At 50.5% G+C, this 16,450-nt stretch overlaps 1 protein-coding gene across 1 annotated transcript in view; it reads left to right on the top strand.

The window, feature by feature from the left end:
• Window positions 1-16,450, top strand: part of LOC108298158 (kinase suppressor of Ras 1-like) — a 176,880-nt gene that overhangs the window by 116,815 nt on the left and 43,615 nt on the right. Inside the window, 2 exon segments of the mRNA XM_017520902.2 lie at window positions 9,693-9,840; window positions 14,476-14,935. Of these exon segments, the coding sequence (XP_017376391.2) occupies window positions 9,693-9,840; window positions 14,476-14,935 (608 nt within the window).

The raw sequence follows: 16,450 nt of genomic DNA, 5'->3' as shown, positions 1-16,450 counted from the left end.
TCTACATTTTGGGAGCAATTGGGGGATGCACCAGTGCCCGAAGCTGGAGTACATGTGTGTGCTCCTCTAATACGGGACATGTCTGGCCATTTTCACACGGCAGCCTGGGTTTAGAAATGTGTGTTGATGATGCAGAGAAAGGTGACAAGATGCAGGCCACTAATGGCAGATGTGGGCCTGCCCGCAAGCCTGTCCTGACTGCATGCTGGGGTCAGGCGGGATGTGGGAAAGGAGGAGCAGCCAGGCCCAGGGCCACCAGGAAGCCCTCACACTGCTTGGACACACCAATGAAAAGAGCATGGTGAGTCGAGTCCCCTCCTCCTCCACATATACAGGGCAAGAGCTTGGAGTTCAGCCAGGAGGGCCCTGGCACCAGAGAGGACCCAGACTGTCAAACAAGACTTGGGGCACCAGCCTTGGAGTCTGGTGGGTCCCCTGTGGGGCCAGGAGCCAAATCACAGATGCCTTCCATCAGAGGGACATGCCGCAGTGTCCAGCACATGAGGCCTGTCCTTTGGGGTCGTCTGTCTGTCCGTTCAGTTGGGGGATGAGCCGGGCTGCAGGAAGTGAGCCCAGAGCTGGAGACAGGAGAACCTGGCTCCTGTGCCTGGGAACAAGAGCTGTCGGGTTTCGGAGCTGCTCCATGGGGGTCCAACTAGCAGACGGGTCTCTCAGGAGCTCCTGATCCCCTCAGGGAGCCCCTCTCTGGTTTTCCAGAAAACCTTGAAAACAACTGCTGCCCCACAGCAGCAATAGGCATCAAAGCTGTGGGAGCCCAGCAACATTGGTTGTGTTTGGGGGTCACCAAACTCTGGCCCATGGGCCAAGTCCAGCCCAGCACTAGTTTGTGTAGAGCCTTGTGAGCTAAGAATGGTTTTTACATTTTGAACTGGTGGTAGTAATGAGAAACAACAGACTATTTTGTGACCCATGAAAGCTACATGAAATTTGTTTCAGTATCTGTAGTTAGGTTTTATGGGAGCGCAGCCACACCCATTTGTGTACGTATTGTCTGTGGCTCTTGTGGTGCCACAGTGGCAGAGTGGAGCAGTTGTGACAGAGACCATGTGGCCCACAAAGCTGAAGAGACTCTGTATGGCTTTCAGAAGAAGCTTGCCTGTTCTCATACTGTGTGCTACACCTCCGGGTTTATAGGAGGAGGAATGGGGCCTTCCCACACTGATAGGGAGAGCAAGGAGGCAGCCACAGGACCGGCTTTCCAGGAGGGAGGGCTAGCTGGAGAGAAAGGGGTGGCTGTGGTAACAGTGGGTACAGGTGGAAGCTAAAGATCTGGTCCCAGGCAGAGTTGAAAAATGCCAGCTTCAGCCAGGCAAGGTGGCTCACGCCTGTAATCCCAGCCCTTTGGGAGGCTGAGGTGGGCACCTGATGTCAGGAGTTTGAGACTAACCTGACCAACATGGAGAAACCCCAGTCTCTACTAAAAATACAAAATTAGTTGGGCGTAGTGGCACATGCCTGTAATCCCAGCTACTCGGGAGGCTGAGGCAGAAGAATCACTTGAACTCGGGAGGCAGAGGTTGTGGTGAGCCAAGATCGCGCCATTGCACTCCAGACTTGGCAACAAGAGCAAAACTCCTGTCTAAAAAAAAAAAAAAGGAAAGTGCCAGCTTCCTCCAAAGGACTGGTGAGGAGGCTAAGCGGGATCAAAAGGGAATGTAGAGAGACCAGGGAGGAGGAGCCTTCTGTAACTGCTTGAAACCCCATGGCCAGAGCTCACCCTGACTGGGCCCAGGGATAGAGCGGTATGGGGTCTGGAAAGTCAGATGTGACCTGTGATGCCAGTGGTGGCAAATAAACACTGCCCTGGGAAAAAGGGCTCACTTCATGGTGCAAAGCAGTGGACACCAGGGCTTCCTGGCAGCAGGTGGAGATGGCCTTGTTCCATGTGGTCTTGGGCAAGTTACCCGCTCTCTCTCAGCCTTATCTCCCATCTCAGGGTGTTACGAGGATTGCATGTGCTGACCTCTGTGGTTCATCTGACAGAGTGCTTGGCACGCAGGAGATGTGTAATAAATGCATATCGCCCTTTCTTGAACCCCCCTCATCTCCTTCTCGCCTTTGACCTGTATCCCTCCACATCAACCTCTGTACCTTCTTTCTAGACAAGCTTTCAATCCCAGGCGTACCAATGCATACATGAGAAAAAACCAGTCCTGAAGGTGTCAGTTCAAGCCTGGCTCCCCATTGTCAGCCCCTACTTGCTTTGTGGGGACAGAGGCAGGGACCTGTGCACAGGAGAGGACGTCCCCTGGGACAGCTGTTAGCCTGGGCTGGGCTGGAGTTCAGCGGAAGGAGTGTGGCCTCCTGAGCACAGGCAGGAGGACAGGCTGCACGCACAGCCCTGCTGAGGCCACATCTGCCTTCTGATCTGGACGTCCCCAGACCTTGCCTTGGGCTACTTTAGCCAGACATCGGGCCCCGACGCCTGTCTGCCCTTGTGGTCCCCACCTCCAGAAATTCTGATTTGGCTGGTCTGAGGTGGGGCCCAAATATTGTGATTCATTTTTAAAGTCCCTGACAAATTCCAGGGCACAGCTCGGATAGAGAGCCACTGATCTGTTCTAGGCAGAGCCACTCATTTTATAAATGGGAAATCTGAAGCCCAAAGAGGGGCGGGGACTTATCTGAGGTGCGGGACATTGCAGGGACCCAGTCTGGCTCTTTCCTTCACTGTGCTGGCCTCTGGGGAATGGTGTTGAGGGGACGGGTTGCTCTCGAGGAAGCAACTGACTCTCCCAGGAGAAGGCTTTGTTCTCCTTGCTTCCCAGGGGTGGGCTAGTGAGGAGGCTGGGTGCAGAGCTGGCCAAAAAGCAACACCAGCATCCCCAGGCTTTTGGCTGATTTCTGTGGAAGCCCCTGAAGGCTGCCTGACCCCTAGGCATTTGCCTCAGCCCCTCCTGTGCCTCCCAGAATATCTTGACGGTTATTATCCAGGTCTCACCCCTCCCTCTCCATCAGCCCCAGTGGTGGGGTGCAGGTAGGAGGAACATGTTGCCAACTTGAGACATACGGCTCCCAGCCTGGGCTGCCATAGAAACCTTCCCCACTGGCTCCTCTCTCTCTCTCTCCTTCCAGCCCCGCTGGGCTCTGGCCTCAGAGGTATGTGCAGGGTTGTACGTCACCACCCACAGGGCTCTAGAAGCCCACCTTTGGCCTCTCAGGTTTGAGCAGTCCCTGGGAAAGAGCCGGGGTTAAGGATCCCTTTCATCACAGCCAGGGAGGCTGGGGGATGCACCTGCTGGCAAACACCAGGCTTCCAGGTGCCACACAGATGGCTCTGTATTCCAGCAGCACTGCCTGAGGCATGCTCTGAGCTGCAAAGCTGAACAGAAACACAGAGTGGGGGTTTGCTTCTTGATCTTCCTTTATCCCAGCTTTCACCCGTGTTCTGGCATGAAGTGTGATATGTTTGTATACATGGCCAGTGCGCCAGCAGTGCTGCCCCTGGCGTTTCCTTGGTCCACCTGACTGGCCACAGGGCGTGTGGCGCCTCTCAGTGTCAGCTGGCCCAGGTTTCTAAGTATAGACCCCAGGCAGCCCCGTGGCTGCTGGTAAATCCCTGGATACTATTTGATACCCAACTGGCCCTGAGCTGCCAGCTTACCCAGCAGGGCTTGTGACGTCAACCTCTGCCAGCTGCTGGGGGAGGGGGTAGCGTGTTGGCCAAACCCGTCCTCACCCTCCACTGGAGAGAACGGAGATCAGCAGTCTCCTGTTAATGACATGACTGGATTGTCACAGACTGGGAGTGACCTCAGTGCTCAACTGGCCCTGCTCTCTAAATATTATCAGAAAGAATATCTTAATCCCACTTGCTGGAAAACATATCTCCTGGTCTGAGGGGGAGAGAGGCAGAGGCAGGGAGCCAGTGACCTCTGACACTCTCACTCTGCTCCTCATTCCTGCCACCCCGCCTGTGTGTACCCTGCTAACCCCGAGACTTGTCAGAGCTGGGTCTGGGCATCCATGTCTTCCCTTCTTGGTTTCTAGTTCCATATTTTCTTCTTTAGACAGAAGCTGGGGTGGGCAGTAATTCTCCTGGAAGCAGTGTGGACTCGCAGCCGGGTTCTCCAGATCTTTGGGGTATGGGTGGAGAGAGGGGCCTTTTGCCCTTGGCTTTGAGCAACTTAGCATCTTCTGTGCACCTCCTGGCAGGTAGGATGCCCTCCTGGGGCATTGGAGCTTCTCAGACCTGAGAAGGTTTCAGAGTGGCTTCACCTGCGAGTTCACTTTTAGCAGGTGGCAAAACTGATTCCCTAATTCATCTTTGGTTTAGAGATGATCTGGGAAAGTTGTGAGTTACTCTGCTTTGAAAGATCTTCCTAAATCAGACCTGGCTGTGCCTGTCACTGTGGGTGGGCAAGTCACATCCATGTGTGAGTTTTCGGGGATGCTGAGTTGCTTTGGGGCACTGTTGAATCATGATACTGGGAGATATCAGGGCCCCTTGCAGGGTCCTGCACAGCCACAAGGCTTTCCTGGTGGCTTTCTTTTCTTAAGTGAACGTTGGGTCTCAAAGTCAGTGGTAGAGTTGGGAGGCCGGGCACTTTGTTTCCAGGGTTAGCCCTCACTGAGAAAGCCTGGTCCCCTGGAGTACTTGCTGCTGGGCCAGCATCCTTCCCCATTTGCCTACAGAAATAATGTTTTAGTCATCACTCACTGATCAGATTAACTTTGGAAGGCATCAGATTCTCCGCACTTAGGCCTGGGGGCCCCATGTTCTTCGTGGACATAATTTTAATCTGTTTTGTTTTTACAAATTTGAATTAGTTACCACCTCATAAAAGCCAGGATTTCAAAATAAAAATTCGGATTTCTTTAAAATCAGAAGGTCTGGCACCCCTCCATAGCCTACCCTTGTCCCCAGCACCAAGGGAGGGAAGCAGGGGTGGAGGGGGTGGTGGTGGGGTTTGTTTAGCATTGTCATTGCAGTTGTTGGGTTTCTTGTCCGGTAAAAAGGCAGGGAAGTGTGTTAAATCGAGTTTAGCCTAAAGCTGCCTCCTTAGATATTTTAAGTCCATCCTAAAGGTTTTTCTGTATATCGTGAACTATGAAAGGGGAGATGTAGCCTCCACTTGTGCCAGTCACCGAGTTTTAGCCAATCAAACATAGCCAACTGTTCCAACCTTGTTCAAATAAGGCAAAGGAGCTGTAACCAATCCAGCTGTTTCTGTACCTCACTTCTGTTTTCTGAAAGTAGGTAGAAATTAATTTGCTTTGAAAAAAATAATTTTCCCTGAAAGGTAGCTGCTGTATCCCAAGGCTTGGTCAGGTTAACAAGTGACAGCATGGAATATTTGGAGGAGGTTTGAAATTGGGCACACGTGGGTTTTGATTCTGCCTAACCACTTGTTACGCTCTGAGGTCTCTAAGCCTCAATAAAATGGACTTAACTGCATTTACTTGCTGAATTGATTAAAGATAAACTAACGTATGCAAAGCCCCGGGCATATTGTTCTGGCAAATAGTTTGTAATAATAAATATAGTTATTATGTTTGTTATAAGTAAAATTTCAATGCCGCAAAAGAAACAGCACTTGAAGATAAATCCTCTCAGCAAGGCAATTTATCTCTATAGAAGGGTGCGGCTCACGGATGGAGCAATGGTGGCTGCATGCTTGGAAAAGGGGGAAGGGGTACTTTTGCCTGACAGAGGTCATCCCTACTGCTGTGTCGTTCCCCTATTGGCTAGGGTTAGACTGCACAAGCTGGACTAATCCCGATTGGCTATTTTAAAGAGAGCAGGGGTCCGAGCTAGAGTGGGGTAGGGTGGGTGTTTTGGCAGGAGGGACGGTTACGGGTGGGTCAGAACAGGTTGCCAGGAGTGACCTAGGTCAAAGAAGGTGACCCAAGCAGGTGACTGGATCAGGTGACCGGGAGAGTCAGGATGGCGTTGGAGGGGGGAGGTGGGGGAACAGATGTGAACTACTGATAACAACCGGTGGAGAAGATTGTTTACTGGAATTACAAGGAAGTTAAACTTTAAAACAGGGAATTAAAGAATAAGAGAGCTGAACATACTGACATACTGATTCCTTGAAGAGGAACTTGGGGTTCACTATAGCATGTTTGAGAACTTGAGACTTGGTTATGGGTGAGGAAGAGAGGAATGAAAGAAAAGAAAAAGAATTCCTATTTGCATTATAGTTAGGTTGAAGATGGGGTTTCCTCTGCCTGGCTCCCTGCCGGCCCCCATTAAACATCTCTCCCATCTTCTGGGGAAACTGCTGAGTCATCACAGCCTTGGAGTATGTAGTGGAGAAACAAACGGAGGACACCCTTCCGGGGAAAGGTGGAGGATGGCTTTGTACAGATAAGGTGAAGGTCACTTCTGTGCTTGCCCTCACAGTATTGCCAAGGTACTCTTCACAGCGAAATGAGGGCAAAGATAACCAAATGTGATTTCAATGGAAGACAGGCTAAGGGAAATGAAGCCAGACATTGATTGAATAGAAGCTTCCACATGGCACCATTTGTCTAATCTGCCTCCCCAGCTGGTGTCGTTCTCGTCGATGGTTTCCTGTGACACTTTAGGTTTATCTTCTGGAAGGTAACCAGGGTTCTGGTTAACCAGTGATGAGCTTCTTGGTACTGTTATGTCTCTGGTTTTATTTTGGTGTGAATCCTCCTAAATGGTGACGTGATTCTTGCTTACAGCCCTGGAGATTGAAGAATATACTGACAAGATACAAAAGCATCTTGGGCACAGTAAAAAACAAAAACAAAAAAACAAAGGCAGACATCTAGCTCCAGCCACGCTATGGGAGAGAGGGGTATGTGCCGGGCGCCTACCCTCAGGACCCAGCCAGTGTCTTCATCAGGGTTAGTTTTGATACTTGAGGCAAGGAATTACAGCATGCAAGTGGAATGACAATGAAATTAGTCCTTAAAAGTAAAATTAGACACAACTTGCTAAAAATCACTGAAAATTAGCTTAGATTCTCAAGAACTGTGAGCTTTATAGCAGTTATTTGATGTGGAATGTCTGGCCTTCTCTGTTACAGAAAATCTGGAAAATTTTATAGAAAGAGTTAAAGGCAAAAAAAAAAAAAAAAAAATGTCTGGTCTGGTCCCATAGCTCTTTGAGCGCTCTCTGTTCCAGTGGACATCTTACTGCATGGCAGTTACCTGTTTTAATGTCTGTCACCCCTCCCACTGGACTGCAGGCCACTTGAGGCCAGAGGCATGTCCCATTGGTTTTTTTTTTGTTTTGTTTTTTTTTTTTATTGCTTGTCCCAGGCTTGGTGTAGTTGCGGGAAAGGGGTCCCGTTCCAGATCCCAAAAGAGGGTTCGTGAGTCTTGCACAAAAAAGAATCCTGGGTGAGTCCACAGAGTAAAGTGAAAGCAAGTTTACTAGAGAAGTAGAGAAGCAAAAGAATGGCAACTCCATAGGCAGAGCCGCCCTGAGCACTGCTGTGGCTATTTTCATGTTATTTCTTGATCATATGCCAAACAAGGGGTACACTATTCATGAATTTTCTGGGAAAGGGGCAGATAATTCCTGGAACTGAGGACCCCTCCCCCCTTTTTAGACCATATGGGGTAACTTCTGGGCATTTGCATGGCATTTGTAAACTGTCATGGCACTGGTGGGAGTGTCTTTTAGCATGCAAATGCATTATAATTAGCATATAATGAGCAGTGAGGAAGACCAGAGGTCACTGTGGTCGCCATCTTGGTTTTGGTGGGTTTTGGCTGCTTCTTTACCCTTTTATCCCGGGGTCTTTGTGATGGGTATCTGTGACCTCCTGTCTCACCCTGTGATTAAGAATGCCTGACATCCTGGGGATGCATCGAGCAGGTCTCGCTCTCATTTTACCCAGCCCCTATTCAAGATGGAACCACTGTGGTTGCAATGCCTCTGACAGCATCATGTGGTTCAAAGTAGTCAGAGCTGGAGAGGTTTCCTCCCTCCTTGATGAGAGGAAAGGGCGCAAGTTTTGAAGTCTGCTGGGCCTTGATTCAAACATCCACTCTTTGTATTTTCCATTGCTTTGTAACAAATGTAACAGCTTGACATACTGCCTGCTTATGAGCTGGTGGTTCTCTAGGTAGAAGACTGAGTGGAGGAATCCAGGCGAGCTCTGCTTACATCCCTAGTTGGGATCTCACAGGTTGAGGTCTAGGTGTAGGCCAGGCCTTCCTCTTACCTGGAAGTTCTGGGGAAGAATCCATTTGCATGTTCATTCAGGTTTTTGGCAGAATCCATTTCCTTGTGGCTGGAGGTCTGAGGTCCTCATTCCCTCAATGGCTGTCAGCCAGGAGCCACTCTTCCTCCCAGAGGTCACCCCTGTTCCCCTCCTTCTTCAAAGTCTGCTGAGTCCTTGTCAGGCTTCAAGTCTCTGACTTCTCTGTTACCAGCTCAAGAGAACGCTTTGCTTTTAAAGGGCTCTTGTGCTTGGATGTAGCCTACTTGGATAATTTCCCTTTTGCTCTACATAGTAGTTCCCCCTTATCTGCAGGGGATATGTGCCAGGACCCTCAGTGGATACCTGAAACCGTGGATAGTACTGAATCCTATATATACTATGTTTTTTCCTATGCATACATATCTCTGATAAAGTTAATAAGTTGGGCACAGTAAGATATTAATAATCAACAATAACAAAATAGAGTAATTACAACAATATGCTAGAATGAAAGCTACAGGCATGTGGTCTCTCTCCTCTCTCTCAACCTGTCTTACTTTTACTGTTCTCACTCCTCATCGTGGGATGGCGTGAGATGATAAAGTGCCTGCGTGGGGAGAGGTCCTGGCAGCTGATCTGATAACCAAGGCGGCTACCAAGTGGCTAACAGGCCAGGAGTGGAGACAGCATGGACAAAGGGATGATACATGTCTCTGGTGGGACGGAGCCGGATGGCGCGAGATTTCATCACATTACTCAGAATCGTGCATAGTTTAAAACTAAATTTTTTGTTTCTGGAATGTTTCTGGCATTTTCCATGTAGTAGTTCTAAGCCATGGTTGGCTGCTGGTAACTGAAACTGCAGATAAGAGGGAGACTGCTGTAATGTAACATGAGCAGCAGCCACACCGGGGCTGAAGGTCACAGGACCGCCGTAAAATTCTGCCTGCTACTCTCTTCCCCCTGTGGCCCAGTGACCTGGTGCAGGTGACATAACTTCTCTGAGCATCTTTCTTCAGCTGTCAAGTGGGCACAGTGAAAGGTTTTGACAGAATCAGGGGAGGCAGTGAGTGCCTCTGCAGTGTTTGGGCAGGTTTTTTTTTTCTTTTTTTTACCCTTCCTTTGTTAAGCCAGTTTGATTTGAAATCTCTCTTGTCTGATTCAGATACAACAAAATCGTAAAGGGCCTTCTTCGTCTGAAGTACTTGTCATTCTAAAAGGTTGTTATGATTTTCCGGGTTTTTTTCTATGCAGAGGAGTAAGAAGAGACAAGCTGGGCCACATGTCCTCATCCAAACCTTTCTGGTCTTTACTTCTTCCCCTCACCCCCCACCGAGTCTGCTTCAGCTGCTGTCTCTGGGAGCCTGCAGGGCGGGGGCCAGGGAGCTCTGCCTGTGTCCCCAAGCACGTGGTGGTTCTGGTCAGAGGCCGGCCCCACCAGCAGCTGGCCCCTGCCACTCAGCGGGAGGCTGGCCTGAGGCTGAGGGGCTCCTGGGCCGCTGACTGCTCACCGCCTCTCTGCCTGTCGCTCTGTCCCCTCAGGAGATCCCCCGAGAGCTCACGCTGGATGCCCTGCTGGAGATGAACGAGGCCAGGGTGAAGGAGACACTGCGGCGCTGTGGGGCCAGTGCGGAGGAGTGTGGCCGCTTGCAGTATGCCCTCACCTGCCTGCGGAAAGTGACAGGCCTGGGTACGTGGGGCCTGCCGCCCTCTCCCTTGGCCTGGTGCCCTGGGGGCTGTGGCCTCCACCATGGTGGGGGATGGAGTGGGGCAGGCATGGGCCAGGGTTGCTGGGGCAGCCTGGAAAGGCCAGGGTTGGATGGTAACAGCCTCCTGAGAAGCTCTCCCAGGGTCCTCGGGGCTCCTGATCCTGGTGGGTCTGGCCAGGCTGAACCTGAGGGGGCTTTAGCCATGCTTAGAAATCCCAGGCCTGTCTGCTGGGCTGGACTGGCAAGGTTTCCTTTCTGTGGAGGGCTCTGTGTACCTTCCACCAGCTTCCCGCATTCTAGCCCCCAGCCCAACCCCAGCCCGCTCCCTGCCTTCTCCTGTCCCCATTGCTGGCTGGGTTCTGTGCTCAGAAGGCACACGCTGATGTGGGCCTGAGCCAAGGGCAATTAGGGAAACTCTATGGCTCTTTAGCTGGGAGCGTGTACGTGGCTGTCCCAGACAAAGTGTGTAATCCTGGCCTTGCTAGGAGGTCCTTGGGAATTATTCACAGGCTTTCTAAATCTTGCCTTGGAAACAGCTTCAAATGCCTGACTTAATGCTCCCCCTACCACACAGATAAGGCATTAAAATCAGCCTCATGAATGGAATCAGGTCTGCTTTTTAATTATCTGAGGCTCCTGTCTTACCTCCGGCTCCCTGAGGCTTAAGGAAGGCACTGAGGTTTATATTCTGCCTGGTTTTTTTCTTCCCAGAGAGGATCGGGCTTAATTTCCTCTCTGGCCTCATTGTATCAAGTCCTCCACACACAGCGCAGTGTAGAAAGTTGCACTCAATTCAGAAAATCTTACCATACCAGGTCTCCCAGCAGATGCTGAAATTAAACATGGCAGAGGTGTGGCCAGCGTTCTTATTCCCACATATTACAGGAGCAGACTGAGCCCAGAGAGGGGAAGGGGCTTGGGAAAGGACACACAGCAGTTGATGACTGAGCCAGGATTTGATCCTCAGGCTGTAATGGCGATTGGTTTGTTCCCATGCTTGCCACCCAAGCTGAGATCTTTGGGGTAATTTGTCAGCCCTTCTTTCCTTCCTCCTTATGCCTGGATTTTAAAGAACTGTGGAAGAGTCAGCTGTTCAGTGGTAGTGACCCATTTGGGTGATGAAGGCTGCTGTCCACCTGTCATAGATGCCAAAAGAGGGAGATCACTAATTTATGCACCTACTATGTGCCAGGCGTGTGTCACACATATTGTGGCTGCACCCTTGTAAGAGGTGGTGTTAAGCTCACTTTGTAGCTGAGGCCTCTCTGACCACTGGAGGCACTGGATGAGTCATCCGGGGCCCCACACCTTGCCTGGAGCAGAGCTGGGCTTTGAACTCGTTTCTTGTTCAGAGGGTGCTTTTTCCTCCCTAGAGGAGGCCCCTGAAAAGAGGCATTTTCTAGGTTTCTTCTCTCTCATTTAGTCTCAGCTTATGGTGCCTCTGCATCCCCAGCAGAGTCCTGGCCCCATCACAGTCCAGGACACAGACCTTTCGTCTGCCTGGTGCTGGCCACACTTCAGGCACCTGCTGGGATCCACTGGGTACCAGCAATCCTGTCAGATTCCGCATCACAGCATCTTCACCGCGCCCCATGGGGCTTAGTGAGGGCAGTCTGGTCATGGTAAGGATGGGCTATGGAATCAGAGTGCCTGGGCCCAGCACTGTGCTTAGCCACTTAGAACCTATGAGACGTCGGCAAGTTACTTCACCTCACTGTACTTCGGTTTCCTCATCTGTAAAATGGCAGCGATAACAACACTTCTCTCAGGGTCATTGTGAAGAGGAAATGAGTTAAAGTGAAGTCCTTAGACCAGAGCCTGGCGTCTATTAGGTGTTCTTTTCAGTACAAGGCCTGTGAGGGGACAGAACATGTTGAAGTCATTTCCCTTGTAATCTCTGATCTAAAGAAAGGTGAGTGAACAGCTGGGCGTGGTGGCTCAGGCCTGTAATCCCAGCATTTGGGATGCCAAGGCAGACTGATTGCTTGAGCTCAGGAGTTTAAGACCAGCCTGGGCAACATAGCAAAACCCCATCTCTACAAAAAATACAAAAATTAGTCAAGCGTGGTTGTGTGTGCCTATAGTCCCAGCTACTCAGGAAGCTGAGGTGGGAGGATGGCTTGATCCTGGGAGATAAGGGTTGCAGTTGAACCAAGATCATACCACTGCACTCCAGCTTTGGTGACAGAGCCCGACCCTAGAGCAAAAAAAAAAAAAAAAAAAAAAAAAAAAGAGTGAGTCAAGGATGGTTGTCTGTGCTGGTGAATAGGGGATGAGTGAGTATTCCTGCAGATATCACTAAGCTGCAGATGCTTCTGTTGAGCAACTCTAGGGTCATTCTCAAGCAGCCACTGGCAATCAATCAGCCGCTGTTGGTGCACACATCAAGACCCATTGGCCATCCTCGAGTAGGCCCAGAGCAGTGGTGATTAAACAGGCAACTTGCAAATTTGGGGCTTATTTCCTTTGGTGGCAGGCTTGCTCATAGATTCATGAAATTCATTCCTTCATCTGCTCAACAAGAAACCTGTTCAGTGCCCCCGACAGGCCAATCTATGAGCCACAGTGTCAGTCGTGGCTGCAGTGCATAAGGAGCAAGCAGTCTGGGAGCACAGGGACTGAGCAGCTCCTGTCCATTGGACCCTGAATAGAAAGTCCCTCCAGTCAGGTGAAAGGAAGGGTGTTTGAAGAGGGGATGGGGTGTACAAAGAAATTTACAAATCAAGAAGGCTAATTCTTCCCCACCACCACACCATTCTTGATGAGTGGCTTGACCACCTCTGATGACAGGGAGCTTGTTACGTCCCACAGCTGTTATGCTGTAGGCTATTGAGAATCAGTAGCATCGTCAGGGCGGGGGTAGAAGAGGTGGGGAGCGTGGTGCTGAGATTGATGTTTTCAATTCCCGTCACACTGCTTTCTTAGCTATCTGGCCTTGGGCAGTGTCTGTGGCCTCCCTGAGTCTCAGTGGCCTCCACTGTACACTGGGGAGAAGAACAGGCATTGCAGGAGGGTGGAGGGAGGCAAGGCTTGCCCAGCACTGGTGCATCAGTCCCTTCTCGAAGGTTGTAAAGAAATACCTGAGGCTGGCTTGCTTATTTATTTATTTATTTATGAGATGGAAACGTACTCTGTCACCCAGGCATGATTGCGGCTCACTGCAACCTCCACCTCCTGGGTTCAAGCAATTCTCATGGCTCAGCCTCCTAGGTAGCTGGAACTAATGGTGAGCACCACCACACCTGGCTAATTTTTGCATATTTAGTAGAGATGAGGTTTTGCCATGTTGGCCAGGCTGATCTCGAACTCCTGACCTGGTGATCTGCAGGACTGGTTAATTTATTTTAAAAAGAGGTTTACTTGGCTTAATGGTTCTGCAGGCTCTCCAGAACCAGAAGCTGCCATGTGTCCTATAGAGCCTGCAGAACCTTTGAGCCAAGCTTCCAGGCATGGTGGATAGCAAGGGGAAGTGAGGCATCCCACAGGGCAGGAGCAAGAGCAAGAGGGGACAGGGAGGTGCTACACACTTTTAAACTCACTCTCACGAGAACAGCACCAACAGGATGGTGCTGAAACAGCCATGAAAAACCGCCCCCAGGATCCAGTCACCTCCCACTGCTGATTTAGGATCTGCTTCTCTACAGAGGCCCCTGTGTGTCTCTGTACTGGCACAGAGCATACTATGTTATGTGCCTATCACGCCCATTCAACTCTTCACAGGGATAGTTTTTTTTGGGCCTTTCCACCAGCATCCAGCATGTGCTTGAATGGCTACACAGCCTGTGCCCTGGAGCTCAAGCCCCACAGAGCCACACAAGCCTCGGGCCTCAGGCAGAGAGGGTCACAGTGGGGGCAGCCCACAGTCACTCAAAGGCTGGTACAGAAGGAAGTGGCTGTTGATCCCTTTCTTCCTGGATTTTTTTTCCACAAGCCCCAGGGTACTTTGCTGTTGGATGCTCAGAACAGCCCCTTGTCTTAGTGTTTGAATTTTGTTAAAGTGGAGTTTTTCCTTCCTTCACACACCCAGCTTCCCTTTCCTAACTCTTACAGATCGGCCACCCCTTCGCTTTCTGAGGTCAGCCACTTTTGGTGTGGATTTCCTGGATTGCTCCCCCAAGACCTGCCTGTAAGAGCCCTGCCCAAGCCAGTTCCTCTCTGGGCTGTGCTTCGTCCTCTGTAAAACAAGAGATACAGGTTTTGAGTATCCCTTATTCAAAATGCCTGAGACCAGAGCGTTTTGGATTTGGGATTTGTTTAGATTTTGGAACTTTTGCAGTGTGCCTACCTGTTCAGCATTCGCAATCCCCAAATCCAAAATGCTCTCGTGACCATTTCCTGTGAGTGTCATGTCGGTTCTCAGAAATTCTCAAGTTTTAGTGTTTTGGATTTGGGATTTTCAGATTAGGGATGCTCAACCTATGGTAGTATCTGCACCAAGGCAAATAACCTGTGTGCATGAGAGGCCTGCATAAACCAGGTAAAGGTTGGAGTTGAAGCCTTTTCTTAATAAACAGTGTAGCCCCACACCAGGGGTTGAACCTCTCTGGCCCCTAGCCATCCTCCCTGTGAATGCCTTCCAGCCCCGACCATCTGTGACTCCACGTCTTGGTCCACAGGAGGGGAACACAAGGAGGACTCGGGTTGGAGTTTGTTGGATGCTCGGCGGGAAAGTGGCTCAGGGGCTTCCACGGACACCCTCTCACCAGCCAGCCTGCCCTGGCCGCCGGGGAGCTCTCAGCTGGGCAGAGCAGGCAACAGCGCCCAGGGCCCACGCTCCACCTCCGTGTCAGCTCTTCCCGCCTCGGACTCCCCCACCACCAGCTTCAGTGAGGGCCTCTCGGACACCTGTATCCCCCTGCACGCCAGCGGCCAGCTGACCCCCTGGGCCCTGCACAGCTTCATCACCTCGCCCACCACACCCCAGCTGCGACGGCACACCAAGCTGAAGCCACCACGGACGCCCCCGCCACCCAGCCGCAAGGTCTTCCAGCTGCTGCCGAGCTTCCCCACTCTCACCCGGAGCAAGTCCCACGAGTCTCAGCTGGGGAACCGCATTGACGAGGTCTCCTCAATGAGGTGAGTGCTCCCCTGGCAGCCACCAAAAGTGCCTTCTGTGGTTTTCTCATTATAAAGATACATAGAAGGACAAATAAAATCAACCCCTATAGAAGTGTATAAAGTCAAAAGCAAAAGGTGCCCCCATCTTTTAGTGTATTCCTCAGACTACTTTAGCGGTGTGGGCTGCATTCTCCTAGATTCGGTTCTCTATGTACACGTGCGCATGACGTGATGCCATGTATGGGTCAGGGTAGGCTGGTTACACGGAAATACCAAGCATCCCCAAATCACCAGGTTTTTTTTTTTTTTTGAGACAGCATCTTACTCTGTCACCCAGACTAGCATGCAGTGGCGAGATCTGGGCTCATTGCAACCTCTGCCTCTTGGGTTCAAGTGATTCTCCTGCCTCAGCCTCCCGAGTAGCTGGGATTGCAGGCACATGCCACCATGCCCGGCTAACTTTTTGTATTTTTAGTAGAGATAGGGTTTCACCATATTAGCCAGGATGGTCTCAATCTCCTGACCTCGTGATCCGCCCACCTTGGCCTCCCGAAGTGCTGGGATTACAGGCGGGGGCTGTCGCACCCGCCCAATCACCAGGTCTTAAAAGATCAGAGATTTGTTTCTTGCTCATGCCACCTTGTCCATCATGGGTAAGCCTCCTTCTGGGCCTGGAATGATAGCACCGACATTGCCTGAGCACCGCTGGCCACGGGGGTGAGGGAAAGTGAGTTCCAGGTGTCACACCCTGGCAGTGGAGTACTCTACACTCACCATTCATGGTGCAGCCTGAACAGGGGAGTGAAGCAGTGCTGTTTGCCCACACGCCCAGGACGGGGAGAGCTGGAATATTTGGCTGAAACCACTAGTGACTGTCAGCTACCGCACCATCTACTCTGTCCCGCGACTTATTTTTTCAGCTTCCCTGGGTATCTCTGAGAGCATCACGTCAGTACGTCTTGAAATATTTTATTCTTTCATTTATTTTTTGACTTAAAACATTTTCCATCTATGTGTTTTGCACAAGTGAGACAGACACACAGCCCACAGGATAGCAGCTCTTTGACTCCTTGGGGCACACGGTGAAAACTCTACCCCACGTTTTTTTTTTTTTTTTTTTCCTTTTTTTTTTTTTTTGACAGGGTCTTGCCATGTCACCCAGACTGGAATGCAGGAGCGACTTCTCTGACCCATCCAAATGCAGGTGAACAAAGGACATGATCACAGTGCAATGCCTTTATAAGAGGAATTTTTATTGTTAGTTATTTACCTCAATAGTTTCAGAAAGAGGAACAGATTTTGATTGGCAGTTACCCCCCCCATTTTTATTCAGTCACGTGGTTCCCCTTTCAGGAGCCATCAGACTAGCAGTTTTGTGTATGTCTATAATTATTCAAACCCCACTTTTTTTGACTTGTTCATAGGATTCCATTGTATAGTTTATCTATCTTGTCCCTTCTTGGTGGACATTAGATCGTTGTCCTTTTTATTACAAAGATTGCCTTGTCAGTATGCTCTTGTGGGCAGCACAGA

The sequence above is a fragment of the Cebus imitator genome, unplaced genomic scaffold (genome assembly GCF_001604975.1).
Source record: "Cebus imitator isolate Cc_AM_T3 unplaced genomic scaffold, Cebus_imitator-1.0 Scaffold897, whole genome shotgun sequence".
Lineage (NCBI taxonomy): Eukaryota > Metazoa > Chordata > Mammalia > Primates > Cebidae > Cebus > Cebus imitator.
The sequence above is the reverse complement of the archived record's forward strand: the minus strand, read 5'-3'. Positions and strand labels throughout refer to the sequence as shown.